This window comes from Mustela nigripes, chromosome 1, assembly GCF_022355385.1.
Source record: "Mustela nigripes isolate SB6536 chromosome 1, MUSNIG.SB6536, whole genome shotgun sequence".
Taxonomy (NCBI): domain Eukaryota; kingdom Metazoa; phylum Chordata; class Mammalia; order Carnivora; family Mustelidae; genus Mustela; species Mustela nigripes.
Window position 1 is genome coordinate 205,658,167 of NC_081557.1, and position 20,604 is coordinate 205,678,770.

The following is a 20,604-nucleotide window of genomic DNA, read 5'->3' on the forward strand; positions in this document are numbered from 1 at the left end:
CTAAGGTTGGGGGTTCATCCACGTAGGCCTCTGCAGGGCAGTGGGGGTACGGCTTGGAGGCCCCCTGGAAGCTGGAGGACACACAACATGTGAATTGTTCTCTAACCAGGCAATAAAGCCAGCCCACTGCAGGGCACATGGCCCCCCCAGTCTGCGCCCACGGGGACAGGGGTCCTGCTGCCGGCTGCTCTCCTGGCCAGGCCTGTCGGTTCCAGGAGACACGGAGCCAGGCAGAGCAGATGGGCCATCCAAATCCTAACGTGGGGGAAGCACTGACTCCTTCCCTACCCACAGCCCGTCCTTGAGCCTGTGTCTTATCCACTCCATCTCAGTTCAAGGTCAGCTGCCCCAAGATGCCCAAGACGCTGCCAGGCCCCAGCACAGCCCTTCCGCACCCCACCAGCTGGCCCTGGGACACTGGTATCGTTCACACTAGTGAGAAAGGGGGCCACTCTCTACTTAAATTCGACGTCTGCCCACCGGACAGCCAGCTCTGGGGGTCCTCGGGATCCTTGGTGGCCAGAAGAGCTTGCGGCCCATGGCGGGCCATGCTGGAAAGACTGGAGAAGCGCTGGCCTCCGTGGTCTCCGAGGTGTGGAGCTCAGGGGGCCCGGTCAGCGGGAGGAGGCGCTACACTTACCCCAACTCTCTGGGCCTTGGGGAAGCTTCGGCCCCGTCCACCCGGAGAAAGAGAATGCAAGCAGGCTGACTGCACGCAGTGAGTCGGAGGTCTCAGTGGAGACGCCCTGTCCACGACCCGCAGCCCCCGGCCCTGAGTGGAGCAGGGAAGGTTGCGGGGCCCTAAGAGAGCTTCTTGGGGCTGCCCCAACCATTTCCACAAACTGAGGGCCGTGAGTAACAGAAGCTTATTTTCTTCCCGTCCTGGAAGCCATGAATTTGAAATGTAGGTGTTCACAGTGCGGGGCCCCGACCGCGGGCTCTAGGGGAGGGTCCCTTCTGCTTCTTCCAGGTCCCAGGGCTCCGGGCAGTCCTGGGATTATGGCCTGCACGTCCCCCCCAATGTCTGCCTTGGGTCACTGTCTGCCCGTGGGTCTGTCTGCATCTCCCCCCAGGGTAGTGTGACCTCCTGACATCTGCAAAGACCCTGCTTCAAATGAAGTCCCAGGTTCTGCGTCGCTGTGTGTTCTGAGGAACATGGTCTCCCCAGGACAGGTGTCATCAGTAAAAGCAGGTTATGCCAAGCATGGCCAGGCATACCGAGAATCGGGGGGCTGTTAGAAATTCAGAGTCTCAGGCCCCGTCCCGGTGCTTGGATCAACCTGGATCCAAGGAGGGCGGTTGCCCAGGAAGAGACTTCGAGAGCTGGAGCCCCTCTCCCTGGCATCTGAAGGCGTGTGGAGGGCAGTCAAGCTCTGCTCTCTCATATCCGAACAGGGCTGTCCCTGCACCCCTCTTCACTGTGTCCAGGGCAGAGTTTGGCCCGGAGTAAGGTCTGGCACCCCTGTGGGTTGGCAAAAGGCCTCAGAGCGCAGAGCTGCAGCCCCAGAGCCCAGCCTGCCCCCGGCCACAGCCTGGTTCCACCCCACATGGGCCCGTGTGTGTGTCAGGTCCTCCCTGCGCAGTAGGCCTGGGAGCCCTTCGGGGTGCCAGGAGCTCATAATAATAATGGTGATGATGAGGACAATAGCTCCGAAGGCAGCTTGGAGCAGTGGACCGGAGCTGCCCTTGACCTGGTTCCAGCCCTCACCACCAGGCGATCGTGGGCAGGGGACAGACATCCCTGGGGGCGGGGGGCAGGGGACAGGGAGACAGGAGGAGGCAGGCGTGAGGTTGGAGAGGAGACGAGGATGGGGAGGGAGGTGGGAAGGCCAGCACTGAGCGCGCCCCGGAGCAGCAAGGCCATCTGCCCGTCCCCTTCCCGTGGCACTCACGTCATGACCAGCGTCTCATCCCCCGGCTCACTCAGCAGCCCGTCCACGAACACAGAGGTGCTGGTGAAGTTGTGCGTGCTCCAGGTCAGGCCCTCATCCACGCTGAACCTGCAGAGAGCGGGGAATCACCACCGTAGGCAGGCAGGAGCATGACCCGTGTCCCTGGATCCAGCCCTGCCTGAGCCCCGAGGCCAGCGCTGCCCAGCTAAGGGGCTGTGGGGTCCTAGCAGCCAGCTGCCAGCACCAAGGGGCCTCCACATCTCCTTAGTAACACTATGGCCAAGAAGTTCCACGCGTGTTGTCTGAGTACCATGAAGCTGCTTTGCAGCCTGTGGATGGCAGTTATCAGGGTCTTGGAACATCCAGGACAGCCCCACGTGATGCCAGAGCCCAGCCCAGGGTTGCCAGGCCAGGGACAGAAGCTTACTACCTCCCAATGCATTGTATCATGGTGTCATAAGATTGCAGTGCAGAAAACTCTGTTTCAGACTAAAGTAATTTTGACTTCCTGGCAGCTCCCCCACCTCTGCCTTCTTCTTCTTCTTCTTTTTAAGATTTTATTTATTTATTTGACAGAGAGAATGAGGGACAGAGAGAGAGAGCATGAGGCAGGGGAGGCTCAGAGGGAGAAGCAGACTCCCCGCTGAGCAGGGAGCCCAATGTGGGACTCGATCCTGGGACTCCAGGATCATGACCTGAACTGAAGGCAGGCGCTTAACCAACTGAGCCACCCAGGCGTCCTCTGACTTCTGAATCCAGAGTTCACACCTGCCCTCAGTCCCCCACAAGCGCCCTTCAGAGGTCTGAAGCTGATCCAAACGCCTTCTCACCTGGGCACATCTGGCTGGCTTCCTTGCCTGGCCCTACCTCCTCCGCTTGACTAACTCATGTGGATGCTCACACATCACCTCCTCTGGGAAGCCCTCTCTCCAGCCCCCCTGACCATGCTGCATTGCTATTCCCTGTTTCCCTGTGTCCCAGTGCCTGGCCCTGCCCCCACCCCCCATGCTGGGCCCCTGTGGCGTTACTTGAGGATCTTCAAGGGGATGGAGGTGTCCTTGATAGCTGCGATCACGCCGCCGTGGTCCAGGTAGAGGACGTGGTGCTCCTCCTCGAACACCTGCAGAGGGGGCGGGTGACACCCCGAGGGCAGGTCACTCTCTCTGGGGGCAGAGCTGTCCATGCACGGGCTGGGGGTCACCAGCAGATGCCAGCTCCCCAAGGCAGGGCCAGCCCGAGGGCTCCCTGCGTCCCCCAGGCCCTCCACATGCTGTCCCACGCCATCTACACTCCGTGCGTGAGAGATGACTGAATGAGACATTGAGGTGAGAACGTTGGGAATAAACACCACAGGCAGCCTTGGCACAGGAAGGGCTCACGCATCAATACAGTGGACGGCATGAAGGCAAGAAAAAGATCAGGGAGTTCAGCAAACCTCTATTTGACAGTAATCCCCAGCAGATGTGCCACCTCCTCCAGGAAGCCCTCCCTGAAGCCAGGCTGGGCAGGGAGTGCCTCTGGGCCCCTAGCCGGGACTCTTACTACACTGTTTGTCCTTGTCACCTCCAGCCAGGGAGCTCCTCCTAGGAGCTGAGCTCCTCCAGCTCAGCTCAGAGGTAAGGGGGCCTGTGCTCAGGGAACATGTGCGGGGATGAATGAATGAATGTGTAAGGGCATGAATGGATAAGTCATCACTAAGTCTCCAGGTGACAAAAGTCAAGCAGCCCGGACAGGGCTCACATAGGAGGAGACACCTCTGGTGGCCTTGGGATCGGTGCTCCAGGTACTCTCCGTCTGGGTGCTGGAATCCAGAGTCAGAGATGAACGTCTGGGCCCCAGGAATCCTGGGGCGCTGGGGGACAACAGGCCAGAGGGACAGAGGCCCACCCGAGGAAACTGAATTCCCAAGCAGTCGGGTTTCTCCTCCAGGAGAGAGAGCTCCTTGTTCCGGGGACTATTCAAGGAGCTGCCTCTCTGGGACTCCCAGGCTGCCAGGCACGGTGGCAGAACTATGCTGGGTCCTCGGGTTCTGCTGGGGGCCCCTCACTGCAAACACGGCTGTCTCCCCGGGGGAACTGGTCCTGTCGCTCTGAACTTACAGAAGCCTCTGCTGGCACCGTGGGCACCCAGCTTCTTGCTCCGTGGGGGGCCTACTCCACTTTCTTCCTGGGGTGCTCAGGCCATGGAGCAGCGGCATGTGGTCATGAAACCACTGTATGTGGGTTCCCGGGGCCTGGCTGTCCCAGAGCAGGAGCAGCTTCTACCCCAGGCCCAGGTCTCATACCCGCTGGTGCAGCTCTGTGTGTGCAAGCTGCTGGGGGCTCCTCCCCGGAGGACAGACAGCACTGACGATGTCCGCTTTCCTCAAAGATGGGGGGGGTCTCCAAGCTACCCCTGGACACCCCCCAGAGCGACTCCACTCCCATAAGCCTGGGACTCTGCAAGAGGGGACACGGGGGTCTGACCCCTAACCAACGGGGTCGTTCTGTGGCTCATCAGCCCCCAGCAGCAGGGCCCAGGGGCAGGAGGTCTCCCCTCCCCATTTCTCCCCCCCCCCCCCCCCCCCCCGGGCTCCTGAATGTCTTCTGGTTTGTTTTTTGGGTTTTTTTGTTTGTTTGTTTGTTTTATCATCCTAGGAAACTCGTGTTTTCAAAAGCTCACGTCCATCAAGCAGTATACACGCAGTCATCCGTAATTCATATTCTGAAATCTCTCCTCTCAGACACGAGTTATTACATCCTTCACAGTCTGCATGCACCCAGTATGCTGTCCTGCCTTGGGTGACCGTCCCAGCCCGTCCTCTGCCACCCCTCCCCCCCACCCCAGCTCCCAAACCCACGGAGCACCTCTCCTCTCCCCGGCTCCGGCACCCCTGCCCCCACCCACGAAGGCCAGGACCCTGCTCTGCCCCGACCAATCCCCACACTTCCGGAGCATGGAATGCCAGCAAAGGGCAGGACAATAGGGGGGCCACTGGGAACACCTTCCTGTTGTTGTTTTGAATATTCAGACACCTTGTCTGTTTCACCTGGCCTCCTCCATCTAACAGGGGGCATGTTTCTCTAATAAATGGAGGGATGGTGACCTTTCAGGAAGTTCAGGCATCTTTCACGGGCTTTCGTGAAATAGAAACATTCTAGCACAGTAAGTCTCTTGTGCCCTTTTCAGAATTCCTTGTTTCTTGCATATTATTAAAAACGTCAGGGCCTTACACCCAGGCTGCAGGTAAACAGGGTACCTTCGTGGCTAGCGGCTTCCCTGCTTTGTTTCTCTTCTCGGGCCCTCCCAGATGCCTCCCAGGCCCCCCCACCCAGACTCAGCAAGGGCCCTGAAGCCGGCCCCTCCCCCAGATTCTCCTTCTCTTCCACATCTCTGCTCTCCCCCAACAGCCGCCCCCGATGGGAACCTGGGGAGCACCGCTGGCCCCCCGCTTCCTTGCCTCTAGGCTCCCAGGAGAGCTCAGCCCCAGCTTCCAAGGCCCCATGTAGCATGAGCCAGGACCCCTCAGGCCTGGCATTTCCTCCCATTGCTTAGAGCCTGATGGAAATGGGTCTGAGCGATCGAAGATGCATGTCAGATCTCTAATTCCCCAGCAGGGGCTTACGCAGCAGACATGAACACCTGTTATGAGGAGCTCCCTGTCCAGCTGGGCAGGCTGGCTGCAGGCTGAAGACTCACGTCTTGGGACACGTCTGGGGCAGGGGAGCAGGGAAACCACAGATCAGACGCATCAGCAGGGGTTCTCGGCAGAAAGCGTGTGTGGCGGGCGCCAGGCCCCCAGCCTCCTTACCTGCCTCCAGGTATGGCCACAGTCCGACGTGATGTACATTTCTTCTTTATATTCCACCAGCTGGGAGCCCAGGTTACCTGGTTCGGAAGAACAGGGGCAGGGTTGCCGTTAGGACCAGCCCACTTTTGGCCTCACGGAGGTCTGTGCCCAGACAAAGGCCCACGTGAGAGTCGAGTGTGTGCTAGGTCTACATCTCTCACACCCAAGCTGCCTGTGCACATGCCCTCTCTGCATTTTTCGTATGCTGACTAGCCTGTGGAACCACTGGGCTTGGGGCCTGCATCCCAGTCTATGCAAGGAAGGATTAACATTGCAAGAAAAGCCAGTGTCGGGCTGGGCTGGGTGCTTCAGGAGTCCACGGGGAGTGAGGGGTTCAAAAACAATTGTGGAGGGCCGATCAGGGAGTGGTGAAGAGGACATGCTCCAGGTGGGCTGGTATGGGGTCGTGGCGGCCCCTGACAGCCTTCACACTGGGTCAGGACACAGCTGGGTTTGCATTTGGAGCTAGCTCCCTGGGGCAGCGGGGCGAGGTAGACCAGAAGTCCGGAGCAGCATGAGCCATACAGGTGAGAGGCAGGTTAAGCACCAAGGAATTACTCATTAAATATGTTCAGTGATATTTGGAGGAATGTGAGGTGGGCACCAAACCATCTATCCATAGTTTACTTAAGCCCAGTACTAGGCTGGCTGATGGGTCACCACCCTCAAGGCCCCACTCTAGACTCAGACTTAAATCCTGGGGTGGTACCAGAGTGGGAAGATGCCCAACTCAGTGTCCAAGCCAATCCCAGCCTACAAATAAGGACACTGAAGCCCTTTTGGATCCTAGCCTAGAGTCCCAGAGGCCTCTGTCCTGCATGACCTGGACATCACTGGCCATTTTGCTGCATTGTTTATGGGGTACTCTCAAGAGCATCTTATCCAGAGTTGAGTTTGTATGTCTTTGGAAGATTCCAAAGGAGATGGATTGTCTTCAAAGAGATGAGTGAATATGAGTTCTAAGCAGAGTGACAGTTTCTGTGCCTGTCATATTAGCTGAAGTCCAACCAACCACCAACGTGTCCATCCATCCAATCATTCATCCATCCATTCATCCATCATCTAACCATCCATCTATCCATTATCCATCCATTATACACCCACCCATCTATCTACCCATCATCTGCCCATCCACCCATCCATCCATTCATCATCTATCCATCCATCCACCCATCCATCCATTATCCATCCACCCATCCAACCATCCAACCATCTAGTCAGCATCCATCCATCCATCCATCATCTACCCATTCATCTATCCATCATTTATACATCCATCCATCCATCCATCCATCATCTATCCGTTCATCCATCCATCATTTATCCATCCATCATCCATCCATCCATCCATCATCTATCCATCCATCTACCCATCCATCCATTATCCATCCATCGATCATCCATCAATACATTCTTCATCCATCATCCACCTTCATTAGTTTATCCATCCATCCACCCACCTGTCATCCCTCCATCCCCACATTTCTCTTCTTCATCAATCTCACCTACTCACCCATGCCTGCATTTGTTCAACACCATTTGCTGAGCACCTGCTCTCTGCCCAGCCCCTGTGCTGAGCCACAGGGGGTCTGAACTGAATAAACCATAGCCCCAGCTCCTAGAGAGCTCTCAATCCAGCTGGGAAAGAAGTATGCCATGCAATTGCACACAGAGCCAGGATATCTGGAAGCCCATGGACTTGTGACAGCAGACAGGGGACAGCTAATGGGCCCAGGAAGAGAGGACATCAAGAGGAGACTCCCACAGGGAGTGAACTCCAAGTTGTGCCTGGAGAGACAAATACGTGCTGGCCAAGAGAGAAGGAAAGGGTGTGCCAGATGGAGGGAACGGCTGGGTTAACGGCATGGAGGTGGGAAGGCTCACAGCAGAGGTGGGGGTGGAGGGGCAGGTGCTGAACCAGGTCCCCTTTCCCTGCCTGGCAAACCTACGGTGCTGAGAGATGGCCGTGAATGCATGAAAGGAGCAAGTTGAATGAATGAATGAATGAATGAATGAATGAATGAATGAAATGACGGGGGTGGGAAGGAAGGAGGGCTGCCCTTTTTCTCCGCAGCACGGCAGATGCCAGCAGACACGCCAGGATGCACACATGGCACAGGGAGCTGCACGGCGAATGTCGCGGTGTCAACAAGACTCAGCAGGCGAGCTCCTGTGATTTTGTGGTGCAGATGTCTGTCTTCTAAGGGACGCTATCTGTTTTCCTTGCTCCGTCTACCAGAGCTGTCAGGCTGCCAGTCACCCAACAGGCACTGGGGGAAAATAAAGGGAAATCCACAGAATGTGTCCCCAAGCTGTCAGAGCAGAAGGGCGTGAGCAACACGGAGGCGGTGCCCTCATTTTACAGATGGGGAAACTGAGTCCCAGGTGTGGGGCAAGGATGTGACTAAAGGAGTAGCAGGGAGGCTGCCATGGGCTTGCCTCCTCACCATAGGGCCTGGCAGGTCAGCTGGGCTCCACAGTCTCCATGAGACTGAGCATGGTGAGTGACCCCCTCCAGATCCGTGAGGCTTGCTTGGACAGCCAGAAAGCTCATTCTGGGTTTGTAAGGACTTTGGGTGACAGAAACATTTAAAATTGTGCATTTGTCATTTTAGTCAAGAATCTGGGGATTCAGACCATCGGGATAGTGACTTTGAGGGGCTGAGAGGCAGGAGCACCCTATGGGTGTCCTCTCCCCTGGGAGCCTGGGTTGGATTTCGGGCTTCCTGAGTGACACCTTGCAGGTGGGGCAGGGAATCCCTCTCCCCCAGCTCCCACCTGCTCACCTGTAAAGAGAGGGGCAAAGCTCTCAGGGTTGGTGCAGTGATTAGGAGCTCAGTGCCTGGATAGAGGAAAGGCCCAGTCACAACAACATCTTGTCCTCCCTTCCATCCCATCAGTGGCCCAAGTGCTCCTACCCACATCTAAGCAGAGGGAGCAGGTGGGGACTGTCTTAGGGCTGGGTGCAAGACAGCCTTTAACCTTGAACACAACAGGGAAAGAAAGATAACAGCCACTGACTAGCAATTTGTTTTGAAAACACATGCTTTTAATTTTGAAAGATTCTCTGAAGTCAAACATAATTTTAGCTCAATGTCCTTTCTGTGCACATGTACAGAGGCTCTAGTTTACCCACGTTGACAGCCACAGGCACGACTTCGCTTTGATTTTTTTTTTTTTTTCCTCATGCTAGTTGGTTGTGACTCTCTCCTTGACTAAACTAGAACCTTCTTCGGTAATCAATACATGTCAGCCATGACTCAAATCATTCTCCCAATCATCCATCCCTCACTTGACCCATTCACCATTGTGTGATCCATCCCTCCACCTGGTCATCCAACTGTCCACTCTTTCAGTGGCCTGCCTATCCCTTCACCTGTCCTCCACCATTCATCCCTGCCCACCATTCTTTGTCAAAATAACTATCCATCCACCCATCCATCCACCCATCCATCCACCCATCCATCCCACCTACCCATCCATCCATCCCACCATCCATCCATCCAACCATCTATCCATCCATCCATCCATCCATCCATATGTCCAACCATCCATCCATCCCTCCAACTTCCATCCAACTTCCCACACAGCAACATGTATCACATGCCCACTGTGGGCCACATATTCATCCCTCAGAGTGTACCATGATTACTGAGCTCCCTGGAGATGTTGCACCCCTGCCCCCCCCCCCCCAGTTGACACAGCAAGGTCCCAGGCCCATGACCATCCAGTTTTCCCCTTGAGGACAGAGCTTCCTGAAGGCACTGATGGTAGCTCCTACCTGCACCCATGATGAGGCCCGGAGCAGTGTCTTTGGTGTGCACGGTGCCTGACACGTAGGGATTGTCTGCCCATCGCAGGTGCAGGTGGAGGTGGCAGTCCGGCTGCAGGGGTAGGGAGGAAGGGGGCCAAGGTCAGCACTCGGGTGGGAGATGTGGTAGAAAAGGTAGGACTGAGGCATTCTGGGTGGGAAGGCAGGGCCAGGAGCCCATCGGAGGAGGTGATGAAGGCTCTGGGGTTGACCGCAGGGTGGAGACCATTGGGCCCAGGGGGACCAGTTGTGGATGAAGCCAGCCGGTCTTCTCTAAGGGAGGGTTTCCCCAGTACGGGAGAGCATGCCCAACATGTATGGACATTCTCCAGTTGAGAAACACCATGGCACCGAGCACCCAGAGAACCAGCTTTTAACTCGTAGATGCTGCTGATTCTAGGGGCACCTCTGGGCCTTGGTCTCCTCGTGGCAACTGGAAGGCAGAGGCGCCCGCTGCACACACACAGCCGAGGGCTCGGAGGCAACCCTGCACACCCCGCGGTCAGGACCACGTTCTGCCATCTGCTGATGTCTATCTGACAGATGCCTCTGGCCTTCCTTCTGTGTTTCATGACATGGTCTCCTGGCCCATGGACAGAGCACATTTTAGATGGTGCCAAGGGAAAAGCAAAACTATTTAATAAACTGGACACAGACCCAGAACTGATGGCATCACGTAGCAGCGCCAGGGCCCAGTCCAGTCTCTATGAAGACAAGAAGCAGACTAGTGCTGGCTAGGGGTGGGGCGTGGGGGGTCAGGAAGTGGCTGGGCATGGAGTTCAGAGATGTAGAGTGGGGGACATGGGTAGGGATCATAGGGTTGGGGGGTGGGGTGGATGGGTGGGAGGGTGTAGGTGGGGGACATGGGTGGGGATTGTGGGGTGGGTGGGGTGTGGGGAGCCCCTGCTGCAGGGAAGTTCAGAGTCACTGAGTCCGCAGAGGGGAGCCCCGTGCTCAGTCCAGGAGCACTTGGATCCACCAGGACAAACTCTCTCCACAAACCTGTGGGGTACGACTTTGTCTGTTTGGGTTTTCTCCTGACTTCTTATGACCGAAGAACAGATTGGTGAGTGAGTATCTGTGGCGAGACGACTCAGTTCTCTTCCCCTCCCCACCCAGTGACCAAATACGAACGGGCAGGGAGATTTCTATGACCTCTGTGGGCAGGGCCAGCTCCTGGGGGATGGTGCACCCGTGACCTGTGGGCACGGCCGGCTCTTGTGCACGGGTACCCCGATACCTGTGATCTCTGTGGGCACACCTGGCTAAAGATAAAGGAGCCTCACCAGGAACGAGGCAGAAAAGGGAGGTGGCCCAGCCCTGTCTTGCTGCCCTGGCTTCCTGGTGGGCCAGGTGGGGCCTGGAGCAGCTGAGCTCCTGAGCTGTCTTCTCGGGACTCCCACCAGGCTTCCATGAACCCTGAGAGGCTATGTGCTTGGTATCCCTTTGTGCACAGAGAGCAGAGCGCAGCAGAATGGCTTGTCTTGTAGATCCTGGACCCCTCCCCCTTCCCGCCTGATGGAGGGCTGTCTAGACCCAGGCACTTGTTTGGGCCAGAGGTAGAACCTCCTCAGGATCCCGTATGGTCAATTGGCAGATGCGGGCTGAGCTGGGATCTCCTTTAGAGCTACAGAGGGCCTGCTGGCAAGTGTCTTCCAGCCTGTCCTGGGGCTGCTGGGGTGGCCTGCTGGCATCTGACAGCTCGACACAGGCCTTAGGATCTGAGCCACTGGAGGACCGGGGCAGGGGCAGGGTGAGGCAGAACTGGGGGGGCCGAGCCCAGGGCACTGAGGCCCCCTGCAGTCAGGTGAGGGCTGTCAGAGAGGGGCCACAGCAGGAGTCCCCAGGGGAGTCTGGTGTCACAGCTGAAAGTTCTGTCCTGAGAGGGGCGGGCCCGGGTCCCTGCTGGGCTTGTTGGGGGAGTGGGTATGAGGCAGGGCACACAAGAGAGGCCCACGATGCCCCCAGCACCCCCTTCTTGGTCCCTTCCTGATAGCCTGCGTCTGAGAACAGCAGCAGAACGAATGGGTGAAAACCATTCTGAATTAAGATGTCAACAGACTCAAACCACTTCCAAAGAGGATTCATGCCCCCGAAACAGATCTGGTCCCAACACTCAAACCACTTCCAAAGAGGATTCATGCCCCCGAAACAGATCCGGTCCCAACACTCAACCACGTCACGAGGCCCCATGCCCAGGAGGACATCTGCCCCCATGGAGAGCCAGGCTGTGGCCCGGGAAGGTGCCGCTGGCCCAGAGTGCAGAGGAAGATGGAAGACACATCACACGTGTGTCAGGGTCCCTGTGATGACCCTTCCAGCACACAGAAGCTAAAGGGTGGTCAGGAATATACCCGATTACAGTTATTTCTGGGTGACTCAGGGACACCCGCACCTTCTCTCCCTGTTTATACATTTCCATGTTCTGTAGTAAGCGGGAACCTCTTATCGGAGAAGCAAACCCTCTGTTCCTGCAGAGGATGTGAGGAGGACACAGACAAGAAACCCAGGCAAGTGGCCGGGCCTAGACCCCATCCTCTCTTGCCTGGAGGTCCCCCGGCTCTCCACAAGCTGATGGCACCGCATGCCCCACCAGCCGGCTCCCACTTGTGTTATTTTAAAGCGAGGACATGGATCTCAGGAACGTTATCTCCTCGCTGAGCTGCGTAATTGCAGACAAGAATCTATTCTTAGAGCCAAGAATCTATTCTTTGACACATTAATATGGCTTAACTTAGCTGAGGACGATACGGAATTGAGCCGTTCATAGCACTCCTGTTCTCCGCAGACTTTATACAAGCGGGAGGTTAAGTACTTCTTCCCACAGGCTGACAGGTGCGACTCCCCACCTCCCCCTATCCCTGCCGCCACCCCCATGGGTCTCAGCAGGAGGCTCATGCCAAGGCTGGGCGCAGGTCCCAGGGTGGGGAGTAAGGGGTATCCCAGGCCTGGGCTCACGGAGCAAGGGCCGTCCCTGCCAGGCTGGGGCAGGGGTGCCCTGGGACTCCTGGGTGTCAGCGTCCCTGAGTAGGAGGAAGGCACGGATTTTGTGTGGATTGTGTCCACACCACGGCCGGTGGGCTGGGGGCCTACCATATCCAGAAGCCCTGCAGAGAGATCCAGGCAGGATCCCGGGAGGGCAGAGTTGGGCGTACTAATGCATTCCCGACACCCAGAGCAGAGCCTCACACACAGTAGCTAACCATATAGCTTTGTTGAATGAATATCCCTGTAAAACAGACACTGTCCTTTCTGTGGAGACAGAGACATGGTTGGGCTCAGGCATCCCCAGAGCATGGGACCTACTTGCAAAGGAACTTAAAGTCAAGGTCAGTGGAAAACAGAGAAGCAAGTATGCCCAGGGGAGGGGTTATCTGGCCAAGGTTTTCAGGCTTCAATAGGAGTTTACTGGATGAAGGAAAAGGGAAAAGGCATTCCAGGCTACAAGACAGCATGGGAAGGAGGGCAGTCCAAATGGGAAGGGATGAGTGCTCCCCTGCCTGATTGCTCTATGCAGCTCTAACACTGGACCCCACTCAGAGTGGTCCCCTGTGGGGGAAGGCCAGGTGCTGGTCCTGGTGGTGAGCTCCCAGTGGAGCAAGGAGAGGCGGGTCCGTGGGGAGCTGAGCAGCCTGCCTCAAGCCAGGGTTCTTGGTGCTCCCTCTTGCCATCCTCACAGACACGGGCCTGCCTGCCATCCACACCTCCCAGGGGCCAAGCTCCCCAGGGCAGTAAATGTACTGGGGCTGCCTCCACTTGTGTTCCCATGAGAGGCTCCACGGGGATAGCAGGACCTGCCTGGAGCTCAGAGCATTTGGGCTGTGGCCGGGGCTGGTGGCTTATCTCAGTCCCTTCCCCCGCCTCCCCACCCCCGCCACAGGCACACATGTGCACACACACACAGGCAGAGTGCACTTCCTGGCCCTCCGTGCAGGCCCGTGGATTCAGCAGGTGTAACAGAGGCTCGCCGCTTGCTTGTCCGCTTGTGCTCGCCCTCTTGGCCCTCTGCCATCACCACAAGAGGGAGCCAGGGCTGGCCCCAGAAGGATGAAGAGGAGGCCAGATATAGGGAGCAGACCCCCTCCGATACTGGCCAACCCCCACATTGGTGAGGAACCCAGCCCAGACCTGGGATTGTCAGTTTGTTACACAGCAACATTGTGCCTGTGCTGACTGACACGCTTTTCCTCTCTGAGCCCCAGGGGACCCTTCTGCAAAGCAGGGGGTTTCACAGGAGCCTCTGCCGTGCCAGGAGATGTCTGCAGCCCCTGGCTCTCACACAGCCCTTCCAGATGGCCCTACCCGAGCTGCCCCAGGGAAGGCATGGGATGGGAGAGGCACTTACGGGCTCGCAGTTGGTGGGTTTCCCGTTCATGTCCGTGCTCGGGGGCCTCAGGCGATCCCAGTCGCGGCCCTTGTTGTAGGTTATAAGTGTCACCACCTTCCCATTGGTCTTTTGGTTGGCCAGGAAGACCCCTTTCACCCCTCGGACCTGGGACAGCAGGATAAGAAGAGTCACACACACACGGGTCCGGAGCCCTCTGACCACGGAGCTCCCACCATGGGCCAGCCGCCTGCTCCGGGCCCTGCCTATGCGGCCATGTGTCACACTGGCAAGAGTCCCAGAGCTGAGGCTGTCTGTGTCCACTGTACACACGGGAGGTGGGTGGGGCTCAGGGAAGTCCACACTGTGACCCCCGAAGCCTGGGTGCTCTCATGATGCAGTGCTGTCCTCCCAGACCCAGACGCTGGCCGTCAGACAAGGAGCACAGCCCTGGTCCTGCCACGCCTGTGTGTCCCAGTCACCCTGTCTAGAGCCAGAGCTCTGGCTCCACAGTCCCCAACCCCTGCCTCCCTCCACGGGACCCACAGGGCCTGGCCCATTGCTGTGGGCTCCCCTCCAGACTCGCTCAGCTCAGCCCCCTGCAGAGAAATGCCAAGTAGTGAGGACACGAGGTGGGTGCTTACCCCCCCGTCACTCCCCATCCTGGCCAGGGGCTCGGGTTCACCTTGTCAGGGTTTCCTGAGCACCTGTGCAGTGACCCAAAGACAGCCAACAGTCAGCTACGGAACGGCCGGTAAGAAAGGTCATAGGTCAGCAAATGCCTGTCGGTCAGCCTCCTGATCCCACAGAGGCTTCCTCTGCTTGCAAGTTCCTTGCTCACGCACAGGGACCTCAGGCCCACAGCCACCGAGACCTGTCCGTGTGGCATCCCGTGTCCCTGAGGCTGGGTCCTCTGCGTGGGCATCACATCACTGCTTTTCACCCTTATTCCAGATATGGTCACAGTCACTGGTTCCAGGGCACAGCCATGTATCGGTAGGGCCCCATTCAGCCCCGGACAATGGCTGCCTCCACAACTATGGCCGGGGCTCTTCAGAGGCAGGTGCCAGAGTGGGGTCTCCTGAACCCCCTTCCTAACCTGAGTTCCAGCACAGAGTGCCCCAAAAAGGACTGCCATCCTGCCGTGAACCCAGGGAGCACCGCACTGAGATGTCAACTTAGGGCCCCAGACAGCCCACGCCTCCTGGGCAGTATCTGCTGGGGACGGCTGGGACAAAGTGTTTCTTTCCAGACACATCATAGGAAGAACGATAACCGTGACAATAACTGGCTCATGTGCAGGACCTCACAAGCCGGATTCTGGGCCAGGTCCTTGCCGTACAGTAGCTCAAATCCCCAGGGACTGGGAAAGCCGTGGAGTGCTCACCAAGCACTGACTCGCACCAGACGCTGGTCTCCATGTTTGAGGAGGACTATGTCCTTGAAACTGCATGGAAGTCCTGGGGAAAGCTCTACTGCCATCCTCACTTCTCAATGGGGAAACTGGAGCACAGAGACGTTAAGTAACCTGCCCAAGGTCACACAGCAAACACATACCAGAACTGGGATTTGAACACAAGCAGTGTATCTCCAGAGTTGTGCTTGTAACCACTACCCATGACCCCTGTGAGCTGGAATTCAGAGAAGAGATGTCTTCTGGGAGCACACCCAGTGGACGGGCAGCAGGTGTCCCCTTGGCACGTGGCTTCTAGTTCCTCATGTCCTCTTCCTTCGAGGTCTTTGTCCACAGATGTTCCCTGGTTCCCCAGCTGGCAAATTCCTGCTCCGCCTCGATTTGGTCTGCGCCCCCTCCTCCAGGAAGCACTGCCTACCTCCCACCCTGGGCTGGATGATCACCGTTCACTGTGTCCCCTGGGTCCTCCAGCAGAGAAGTGAACCCTGACCATTAGCTCTCGTTGTAAACAAATGATGACATTCATTACCTTTTTGGGGGGGGAAATGGTTGCCTGCTGCTCGTGAACAGCTTGGAGGCAAAGCCTAGAGTCCTGGGTCTCTCCGGGAGGCTGCCTCCTATGCTGATGAGCCCTACTGTCTGCCCCAGGCTCCACTCTCACCCATGCACCGCAGACACCCCAGCACCCACTGTGATCAGGGCACTTGCTGAGGTTCCCACAGGTGGGGGATCCCTGAAGGCAAGGCCTGAGGGCAGAGCATAAAGGTGAAGGACAGAGCTGAAGAGGGCTGGCTGAGTCTGGAACCAAGCTCCGTAGGGACAGGCCTGGGCTGGTTCTGGTTTCCTTGCTTGGTTTCCTGGGTCTATCCAGGCAGGTCGCTTACCTTTTCTGAGCTTCAGGCTCCTGACCCTGAAATGGGCTGAGCAGCCCCTCCCTGGCCCTGGTGTGGACCAGGACAGAGGAGGTGACTACGAGAGCCCAGTGCAGGTGGGGCCCAGGGTCATGGATATCCGTGGAATCCAAATACAGAGAGAGATGGTGCAGGGGGGCATGGGAACCAGGAGACCTGCGTCCACCATGAGCAAGCTCGAGCTCCCGTGGGAGACAACCGAGGCACGGAGGAGTGCAGGGGGAGAGGTGAGAGAGTCAGGGATGCTCAGAGTTGTCGCCTCTGTCCCTCAGGCCAAATTGCGCCATGCCCGCTTTCATGCCTCGGAGCTTGTGCTCGTGTCCAGGACGAGGACCGCGAACGCGGTGATCCCCAGATCACCAAAACAGTACTCCCCATAGACGCTCCCCAAAGACTCTTCTCCACGGTAGATCTGTATCACGGAGAAACCCCACTCCAGGACTGAATTGCACAGTCATCAGGGAGACAAAGTCTCTCTTGCCCGCCAAAGCCTCAGATAGGTGAGCTCTCTGGAAACGTTTGCAGAGCCAGCACATGAGGGATGGGGCTGGACGGGGGAGGAGGGAAGGTGAGAGGAGGGAGTGAGGACAGGGTGAGGCCCAGCCCCACACCCAACGCCTGCTGGGGCCCCCTCATCAGTCCCTGGGCCCCACCTCGAGGATGTCGATGACCACGCTGTCCTCCGCCTGCCGGGAGCTGCGCACGTCCTCCAGGACCAGCGCATAGTGCACGCCACGTGGGTCCGACTGGTACAGGTTGTAGGTGTCCGTCTGGTACCACTCCTGCACCGCCACAAACACCTGGCTCTCGTCCGTGCTGATGACCTGCAGGTCCTGCGGACACGGCGGGGAGAGCGCAGCGTCAGGGGCGGGAGGCTGAACTCAAGGGGGCAGGACAGGGCTCGGGCCTGGCGGGTTGGTCCTGGTTTTCTGGGAATCAGGTTGACCTCGATTTTCACCCTGCTTCTCCCTCAGCCTTGTGACCGAGGGCAGGTCCCCTGACCTCCTGTTTCCGCCCCCTGCAGCATGGGGATGATGTTCCAGCCCTCCCTACTGGGCTGGGGGAGGGAGGACCTGGGCACAGAGCAGGCACCCTGAGAGCTCAGCCTCCCAGCCCCACGTCAGGCTGTCTGCCTGTCTGTTCTTCCTGTGCAGAGGACTTCTTCCTCCATGCACCCTCAGCGGTCACCCCTGCTGGTCCTGCCCTGGGGATCAGGCGAGTCCTCTGCTGGTACATTCACTCAGCACGCATTCATTAGGCACCTACTGTAGGTAGGCCAGGTACTGTACCAGGCACCAGGGCTCTGCGGGGAGCCACAGGTGGGCTCTGCTCTTGGGAACATACCCTGGAGGTGGTGGGGAACTGGATTAAGTCACGCGTGTCCTCTCTAGGCTCAAGGCTCGGTTCCAGATTTACAGTCAGAAACAGAACAAAACCCAATGACATAAAAAGGAAGAAAAAGGAACCCAGGGTTGCTCTTGCTCTGTTTGCCTTCTCTCTCCCAGCCAGCGCCTGGTGCTGCATGGGAGCCCCGGGAACAGGCCAATTTTAAAGCCGTAACAAGCATTTCCTCCAGCGTCTGTGACTCCCCTTCTATCACCCTGAAACTCCAATCGCTGGGCTGGCAAGGCAGCTGCCAAGACAGGCACTGAGAGCAGAGATGAGGCTGGTCCCGCCAGCCAGCACCTACAGAGGAGAGGCGCTCCCCTCCAGCCCTGCCCAGTGCAGGGCTGCGGCCCTTTGTGGGGAATCCTCTGTCTGCATCTTCCCATCTGGTAGTAGGGCAAGCAGGCTCGGTTCTCTAACAAGGCGCCAAGTCTCTATTCTGTCCAGTGGGGCATGGCCTCCAGTGGAGGGAAGGACTGGCTGCCTGGGTGGGACCCTGTGCTGATGGCCCTGCCCCCCCCCCCCCCCCCCGCCTAGCCACCATGCTGTGCCGCCAAAAGCAGGGGCTTTGCAGAAGGACTTGGTGGTATGAAGCTCCAACTAGGCCCTTCCCCCTGAGGGAGGAACCCTGGCAGCAAGAGCGGGCGCCCTCTGTCTACAGACTTAAATCCAACACACAGAAGTGACTGCAACCTAGAAGCCTGTCACCAGGGGAACACTGTGGAGGTCAGGGCCACAAGGCTTGGCCATCCCCACCCATGACAGGAGAGAGGAGAGCGGTGGGGAGTCCCAGACAGGTCCCGTGGCACCTGGCACAAAAGCAAGCTGATCGCTATCCTTCTCTAACCCCCTCCCCTCCCGTTTCTCCGCTCTTGGCCACAGGGCAGGCTGCACCATGCCCACCGGGGTTTTGGCCATCCTGCTGCCTCAGCAGGGGACAGTGCTCCAGGGGCACAGGCTGGGTTTCCAGCTCAGACAGCGCCCACACCTAGCACGCCACCAGCACTTACCGTCACGGCATGAATTCCAACACTTAACAAACATCTACCTTGGGGCTTTCTGCCACGTGTGACTCACGTGTGCTGTTCATGGACAGTGTGCCACCTGTTCTCTCACGTGATACAGGGAACATGTCCCTCTCTCATGACAATTATGCACAAACACCATTTTTAATAGTGTATGCTATTTCATCTCCCGGTTGTGCTCGTGTCTTTGAACGATTTCCCCACTGCTGAGCCTTTAGCGTCTCCAACACGACGTGCAAAAAAAATAAATAAATAAAAAAATAAAACCCAGTTACGAACGTTTCTAGACAGACGTCTCGGCCTCTCTGATCATGTCCCAGACATAAATTTTAAGGGAAATTGCTGCGTGGGAGAGTACGAGCACATTTAAAGCTCTGCTTACATTGTTAAATGACCGTCCTGAGAGTCTCTATTCATTCCTGCCTCGCCAACACGGCTGGAGGGGGCCCACCGCACTTCCTGCCAATCCCAAGAATGATTTTTAAAAAATCTTTGCTGATTAGAGAATAACGATAATGGGTAATAGAGAAGACATATATACATGCGGTCGTGGCTTACATTTGAATTTATGGAATTCGATCTCTGAAAGGGAAAGTCAGAAGCCGGAAGACGTTTGTCGACTCCGATTTTAAACAAAGGACACAGAACAGATGTTCATATGTGTATTTGTGGATTCGTGATGTGCATTTGTATATATAAATAGATACATATGTGTCTGGATGGCTTGGAGAGATGCCTGGAAGGAAACACCAACGTTGCTGATACGTGTCATCAGGTAGAATCAGGTTTGGTTGTTAGTAACAGAAACCAGAAAAAAGAAAAGTGGTTCAAACACAACAGCGCCTTCCCCCACATGTAAGAGATGCCCAGAGGTGGACAGTCTGGTATGGAACCACTACAAAGTCACCAGGAACAGAGGCTTCTTCTGGCTCATCATTCCACCACCCCATGGCATGGCCCTTGTCCAAGATGATAGTTAGACCTGTAGTCACCATGTGGACTTGTAAGCGAAAGGGAAGAGGAGACAAAGTCTTGTCTTAAAGAGGGGAGGGGCTCTGGGAAGTCTCTGATGGTGACTCCACATACGTCCGTGCCCGCCAGATGTCAGGGACCTCCACTTCCGTCCATGCCCGCCAGATATCAGAGACCTCCACTTCCATCTGTGTGCACCAGATGGGAGAGAACTTCATTTCTGTCTGTGTCCACCAAATGTTACAGACTCCACATCCGTCTGTGCCCACCAGATGTCAGAGACCTCCACTTCCATCCATGCCTGCACATGGGAGAGAACGCCATTTCCAGCCATGCGCACCAGATGGGAGAGAACTTCACTTCTGTCCATGCCCACCAAATGTTAGAGACTCCACTTCCATCCATGCCAGCCAGTTGTCAGAGACTTCCACTTCTGTCCGTGCACACCAGATGTCAGAGAACTCTACTTCCATCCATGCCCACCAGATGTCAGAGACCTCCACTTCTGTCTGTGCCTACCAGACGTCAGAGACCTCCACTTGCGTCCGTGCCCACCAGATGTCAGGGACCTCCACTTCTGTCCATGCCCATCACATGGAAGAGACCACCACTTCTATCCATGCATACAGCAAATCACCACCTTCTGCCTCTGAGGTTTCCAATGAATAATCTGCTGCTTACCTCATTGAGGACCCTCATATGTGATGAGCTGCTTTTCTCTTGCTGCTTTCAAGATTCTTTCCTCGTCTTTCAGTGGTCTAATTACAATGCATCTTGGTGTGGAACGCATTGTGTTTCACTCCTTGGAGTTCATCAGGCTTTTTTAGATATTTATATTCATGTCTTTCATTAATTTGGGGGAACTTGGGCCATTGCTCCTTTTAAAAAAATATTTTATTTACTTTCAAGGAGGGCAGGGAAATGAGAGGAAGGGTAGAGGTAAACTCAAGTAGACTCTGTGCTAGGTGTGGAGCCTAACACGGGGCTGGATCCTATGACCTATGAGATCATGACTAGAGCCAAAATCAAGAGTCGTATGC

General features: G+C 56.8%; 1 protein-coding gene across 2 annotated transcripts in view; it reads right to left on the bottom strand.

Moving 5' to 3' along the window:
• The window catches only part of SORCS2 (sortilin related VPS10 domain containing receptor 2), a 420,811-nt gene that overhangs the window by 26,771 nt on the left and 373,436 nt on the right, over positions 1-20,604 (bottom strand). For both annotated transcript variants that reach the window (XM_059380324.1, XM_059380313.1), the window contains exons 9-14: positions 16,835-17,014; positions 13,878-14,024; positions 9,503-9,605; positions 5,683-5,759; positions 2,921-3,012; positions 1,893-2,000 (exon numbers count right to left, since the gene is read on the bottom strand). In XM_059380324.1, the coding sequence (XP_059236307.1) occupies positions 1,893-2,000; positions 2,921-3,012; positions 5,683-5,759; positions 9,503-9,605; positions 13,878-14,024; positions 16,835-17,014 (707 nt within the window). The remainder of the gene's footprint in view (positions 1-1,892; positions 2,001-2,920; positions 3,013-5,682; positions 5,760-9,502; positions 9,606-13,877; positions 14,025-16,834; positions 17,015-20,604) is intronic.